At 35.8% G+C, this 6,592-nt stretch overlaps 1 protein-coding gene across 20 annotated transcripts in view; it reads right to left on the bottom strand.

Moving 5' to 3' along the window:
- Positions 1 to 1,203: 1,203 nt before the first annotated feature.
- The window catches only part of EYA4 (EYA transcriptional coactivator and phosphatase 4), a 140,217-nt gene continuing 134,828 nt past the window's right edge, over positions 1,204 to 6,592 (bottom strand). For 15 of the 20 annotated variants that reach the window (XM_038131131.1, XM_038131134.1, XM_038131135.1 and 12 more), the window contains 3 exons: positions 5,198 to 5,319; positions 3,819 to 3,919; positions 1,204 to 2,182 (listed from right to left, as the gene is read on the bottom strand). In XM_038131131.1, coding sequence (XP_037987059.1) covers positions 2,102 to 2,182; positions 3,819 to 3,919; positions 5,198 to 5,319 — 304 coding nt within the window. In that variant the 3' untranslated portion in view covers positions 1,204 to 2,101. Of the gene's footprint in view, positions 2,183 to 3,818; positions 3,920 to 3,958; positions 4,060 to 5,197; positions 5,320 to 6,592 lie in introns of all 20 variants that reach the window. The other 5 variants (XM_038131142.1, XM_038131137.1, XM_038131150.1 and 2 more) reach the window with 1 other exon arrangement.

Below are 6,592 nucleotides of genomic sequence, written 5' to 3'. Positions count from 1 at the left end.
ACTTGTATATCCAATTCCAACACAGAAATAAAATCCATTCTTATGAATTTATAGAGGAGTTTCACCTTGGACTTGTGGCGGCTCTGGGCTTTCATCTACCAAGTAACTTTGTTAAAACCTCAACAAAGTTTAAATGAACAAAGTTACTGCCTGGTAACTATGGCATATGATGGCTTCAGAGCACAAAGAGAGAGGATTTTCACCTCAGTGCTGACTACTGTGCTTGTGCAGACATCCTGGAGTTTGCCTATAACATCTTCTCTTGCAAATTTCTCTTCACACAGCCAGTGCACATTCAGCCTCAGGTGTCTTCACATACAGTATTAAAAATTGAAAAAGTACTTTCCACCTTCTGCCATGAGAGATGAGCCACTTGTTATTGCAGAGTGCTCAAGCTGCACATGGAACATCAAGGGCCCTGTGTGCAATGTGGATCTTGCTCATTTTCCATAGCTGAAAGGCAGCATGCTCAAAACTTGCAAGGTAATTGTTGCTGTACGGACCGTAACTTTTAATAGAAATTATGGAAGTTGAGGTGATATATTTCTCAATGTTTCTTCATGAAAATCACCTCCTTATTCTCTCCTCAGATGCTGACATGCTATTGAAATTTCTGATTAAAAAACCATTTAAGGTTGTCCCTGTGTAATTTTGTTGAGCAATCAAAAATGGATGAGAAAAATCATGCTGACCCAAAACAAAATACACAAAAATGTGGAACAGAATAGAAAAGGTACCAAAATGCTGTTTTCTTTACCAAAATGGATTATTCTCCTGAAATGGTCGATGTTACCAAGCCAGCATTTTCAGCACCTTGTGTTGATCCTGAATTTGCTAAATTAGCATCATCTCCACATCTGACAGATGAGAGCTTCTTTAGTAATTTTTCATTCCTAATGAACTTGTGTTTTATTCCCCATCTGGGACTAACTCCACATTTTCACCTCCTAGTAATGCCACCTGAACACTTTTGCTGGGTGGAACTTTGTTCTGTTATACACCGCAGATGCACTCATTGTATGGCTTTCAGAGGACTTGGTAATTAATGAATATGGCTCTTAGTTCTCTTGCTGGAGAATCAAGAAATGATGCTGAAGGTGTTAAACACTATTTCTTCTTCTACCTTTCCAAGTAGCGGTCCCCAGTATCAACCTCCCAATATTTTCTTAACTTTTCTCAAAAAATCAGTGGAATTATTCAGAATCCAAATAAAAACACAAACTTTCCTTTATTATTTTTTTCTTACTGCAACAAATACTTAAATTCTTTGGTGCAGCCCTGCTCTTTGATTTCTTTGAATTTCAAATTTGGTCATGTCAAAAATTATCACAAAGGTTTTTTTGTTTATCTACAGAGTTTTTAACCAAAATTACATTATAACACACGAACACAGTCATCTCTTTAAGGCACAACACATCATATGCACATTCTGTTTGCCAAACTTATAAAAGACACAATATTATATAACCCTTTCCCTCCCCTGCCCCCACCCCAAAAGAAAAAAAGAAAGAAAAATTGCATCCACTTCCAAAATCAGCTGCTAATAAAGTCACAGTAAATTATTTTCATCAATAATTTACACAAATTACACGTCTAGACAGGATTGTCATTATACAGTCTGAGTGCATTCCAATTCAGATTTTTTGGGTTAGGTAGGCTAAAGTCTGGTTCAAACCTCAGTGCTGAGAATATATCCCATTTTGAGGAATGTTGTTGAACACCACCTTGTTGGCTGGAAAATGCGTTTTGGTGCTTTGCCAGTTCGAGTCCTTTGTTCACTCCTGCCAGGGCTCACTTGGTGTGTACCAGCAACCTCCACAGTTTTAATTCATTTAAAAACGTTGCATATATAAGACCATAGAGCTTTCTTACGTAGCACTAATATTTTAACTCCATTCAGCAATCTGAATTCTTCAATTTGGAATTTTTAATTCCAAATATTTCTTCCCTTCTTAAGACAATTCATATGTGTAAAGCCAGAGGCGTTGAATCACACATAAAAATTCAGTGTACTTGAAATATGTATACATATATATATATATGTATGTGTATATACATATATATATATATATGTAAAAGGATCACCAGCTTTAGAACACTGTTACAAATACTCTAGTTCCAGTGCTTGATGGAGAGCCAAGAGGTCCGAATGACTGGATATCCTCCAGAAAGGCATGTTGTGCTGTGTTTGTTAGAGGAGGGAAAAGGTCAGGAAAGATGAACACTGTGACACAGGGAGGCATATGACACACAAGAATAGTTAGAGATTACCAGCACCTATCTTACTCCACTGTGTTTCTGGATTGATTTTTGCTGTTCAAGTACTGACAAAAGTCAGACCAAAAGAGATCTGAGCTTAATAGTTCAAATGAAGTCAAAATAATTAGATGACAGCCTTTCTTAATATTTTTTTTTGGAAAATGCCTGTTACTTAGTAAGAGCTACTTGCTTATTGTTAGCACACAAGCCCGTACAAAGGAGCATTAATAGGAAATAATTTGACACTCCGCTTATTTGACTGCGAAATATTGAACCATACTGACTTCCATGAAAAGATGCTTCTCAGTCAACACTTCAAAACAGAGCTGAATTACATTTTTTCTCCATCCAGGCAGAAAAAGAAATATCTTTGGATAAGAAAATAACATATTTCTAGTTTAAGAAAAGATAATTTGTGTTGCAGAAAGCATCAGTGTCTGTGAGAGATGCAGGTATATACACTGTTCTCTTTAATAATTCATCAGAACAGAAAAAAACCACATACTTCCATGTTGTGTTTAGATCTATTTGAAATGTGCTACATTCATCCATCTCTCTGAATTCTACATCTATCCATGCAATATAGCCAGTGTTAAGGAAAAAGCATGCCCAACCAGAAAGCCCACAATCCAACCACCACTGTTTAGCAAAAATTATAAAGGACCCATCACCAGTACTGTACCTATATTAAGGAACCATTTGGAATGAGCATTTTAGTTATTTCCATTTTGTTTCCACTCCAACTACAATGCTAAGAGAGTGCTTAATTTTGCTACATCTAGCACAAGAAGATTTACATAACTGGTCCCATACAGACATTGTGAGGAAAAAAATTCAATTTCTGCACGCTTCCATGGGTTATACTGGGAAGCACAGCATAAATTACTAATTTGATGTTTCTGAACATTAAAAACTTCTCTGCTGAAATTAGACTTGAATTATCATGAAGAAACTAGGAAACAATTCTTTTTTTGGAAACAAAGATTTGGTGCACGATCTCTACATTGTGTTCTTTTTCCTTTAGCAGATATGTCTTTCTTGAAGCAAATTATTTTTTTATCATATTTCCCCGAGTAAACTATGGATCTTCATCTATCTTAGCAAAAAAATTTGCACAGTCCTTTAGATGTTTTCCACATTCTCTGTAATGCTTCTCTTGAAACATTCCCAATTTCAGCATTTTAACAAAAACACACCCCAACCATCATATCATAACCCTTTCTATCTCTTCTGTTTATCCTTTAATTTGCTTGAAGTTTGTCAGACATTTTTTCTGCATTATTTTTTCATCTGTTTTAAAAGTAATTTTTTGGTTTTGTTTGTTTTTGTTTTTGTTTTTGTTTGTTTGTTTGTTTTTCTTTCTTTCCAAAGTGAAGTGAAGCAAATGCTAGAATCCAAATGGTTCGTTTTACTCTAAGTGTTGATCTCATCATGCTCTTGTTGGCTTGCATCTGTGGACTGAAATTATTTGTCATTTTGTGCAACACTGACAGAAATGCAAACAGGAAGGCTTGCATTAGTAGCTATGTATCACACCAACATTTCAGAAGACAGGTTACCTTTTTTGCTGCCTGTTCTTCTTCTACACCATCCCCAATTACAACATATACTACTTTTCTGCCAAACCTTTGCATTATTCGTTCAAAGCAACTTTCTTTTCCTGGAAGATAAATGAGATAAGAGTTCAGAGTGAAGTTACCTGATTAGCTGCATGTTCCTCATCTCGGCCATCTCCAATCACAACATAAGTTATGTTAGTGCCAAATCTGGACACTATACGCTCAAAACAGCTCTCTTTGCCTGAAAAACAATGCACTGTTTATTCAAGCTATCAAGTGAGTCATTGTGAAGCCTTACAGAGGATTTTTGCAGTGGTAAGACATTGCTACTACTACTTTTAAAAAGTTCCCAACCTTGGGATTTAGAGCCAAATCTGGTAAGAAGCAATGGATTCCCTTAATAACACTTAGATGTTTCAGGTAAAACTAGATCTCTTAATCATTACAGGAAAGCCACTAAGACAAAGGAATTAGCAGCAGTGCAAAAATGAATAGGTTAGCAAATGAATAATTGAATTTAAATATTTCCTTATGATTGTAATGATATTCTTACAAGGAAAGTAGAAATTTTAATTCTAATGTATCTGCAACAATGAGTAATGTAGTAATGAAAAAACTTAATTAAATGATGAATGAGGTAATAGTTCTGCCTGACACTGCTAGAATATGCACTGCTTTTTCCCTTGTGAAAATAATTTATGAAACATATTGCAATGCTTTTGTCAATGAAGCGACACATTCCATGCTATAAAGGTTGTCACAGCTATAGAAATGAAGCATTCCTAAACTGATGATTAGTAAAATTCGCAAAATTATCAGTCATTGTATGCTGCATCACATTTCACAGGAATGACTTCTTCTCTTGGTTTACAGAAACCAAATATTTCCAAACCACAATGCACAAAAGGCACACAGTTGTGAACAGAATGAGGAAGTGCCCTTTTGTTATCCAGCAACACAGGTTCTGTAACAGCTGTCATTCCCATCACTGACATACTATGCCTCAGGAAAAGGCTTGTGAAGCTGTGGCCTGGCTTGCATAGAGCCGAAGATCAGAGCACAGGCTAATTTAACAGAATTTCTGCTCAGATTTGAATTCACAAAAAACTTTTCTTCATTCTTTTCTGTAAGTTTTTTGTGTTCTGCACCATACTGAGGAGTTTCTGAGGCTTTTAATCGGCATCTCTATTCCTTTAGGCATCATTGAAAATAAGTTGAATTTGGAATTCTTTGACATAAACACATCTGAACACATGCAATGCCTAAATCTTATAACTAAAACTGCTAAGTGTGAGGAAAGTGTTTTGGAATACATCCATTACTGGGAAAAAAAAGGTTACGCATTGTAGTCAGAATGGATGAAAGAATAATTTTCTTACCTATTTTGGTTGCACTGTATATATTTTCAATAGGAAAAGCTCCACCTAAGCTGTATAGTAGAACTTTTGCAAGTGCTGGGATAAGCTGGGTTGTTGTTACCAACACGTTTACACAATTACTCCTAAAATGAGAGAAATAGTTTAAGTTTAAATAGTTTTAAAACAGTACCCAAATGTTGATGAGGTGAACCAGCTGTGGAGAGCAAATTAAAGATCCCTCAGTATTTACTTCCATTCTCACAGTACAGTTGTTCAGCACCATCACTTACAGAAAATGTACATAAAATCCCTGGTGAAAGCCTTTAAAAATATGTAGGCCTGACTTGTAGGAAATATTCCACACTGGTTTGTAAAGAATGAGGCCTTTGAAGATGAGTCTAGCAAAATACAGATATTTAAGACCATCAACAACCTCCAAAACAAGGTATTTGAATGCTTTCAAAGCATAATTTTCATGCTGGCAATTAACTGTCAGTAGCTACCAGCAAAATTAAGAGTTAAGGGAATACAAAAACAGGATTTGTTACTCTTTTATCTATCTTTTATCTATCTTTTATCTACATATTTCTCCACAATAGCATTGCTTTCTTCAGGTTTCAAGAGTAAGAATATCTCTGAAGAGAGGGAGAGATAAGAATGATCATGTTAATAAGCTAGCATTGAATGGTGAGGATGAAAACTTGAATGGAGAAGTTGTGCAGGCCAGAGAACTCAGAGCTGAGCTACTTCAGGCACTCACAGGCTGGAACATGAGCATGACCATGATGTGGACATGGAACTGAAAGTAAATACTTGTGAGTTTTTCTTGCTGGCATTTCCACAAACTCCAAGCAAGACCCTAGGCTGCTATTTTCACCTTTATGCATCTCAGTTTCCTGTTATAACACATCAGTAATGGTTAGCTGACTCACAGGTAGCTTCTGAAGGGTTACAGTTGTACAGTTCTTTGAAGACATGACAAATTACTATTATTTAACAACCCTGAGTGAAGGATAACTTTCAGTTTGTCTGAAAACTTTGAGTTTTCCAGACTCATCCACCAATGCTCAAGTGGCATTCATTACCAAAAGTCTCTCTGAAGACTAACAATTCAGAAAGAAATGCAGAGCTAAATACAACAGCTTACACAAATTTGTTACTTTTTTTCTCCTGAAGTGCTTCACACATTGTTAAATAAACAATTAGGAGATTGTAAAAGTTGTTATGTTGAAATAAAGGTTTTTGTGTCTTTCCAAGTTTGTTCTTTCCACTTGACACTGAATCTTTTTCCAGACATGTTCAGAGAGCAAGATGACTTAATGTTCATTTTTGTGGTTTAAAACTAGGATTTTTTAGGACTTTTGGTAAGATACATATTGCATGGCTTACTAAGTAGCAGCAGGGTTCACAGGTTTA

Source organism: Motacilla alba, chromosome 3 (genome assembly GCF_015832195.1).
Source record: "Motacilla alba alba isolate MOTALB_02 chromosome 3, Motacilla_alba_V1.0_pri, whole genome shotgun sequence".
Lineage (NCBI taxonomy): Eukaryota > Metazoa > Chordata > Aves > Passeriformes > Motacillidae > Motacilla > Motacilla alba.
The sequence above is the reverse complement of the archived record's forward strand: the minus strand, read 5'-3'. Positions and strand labels throughout refer to the sequence as shown.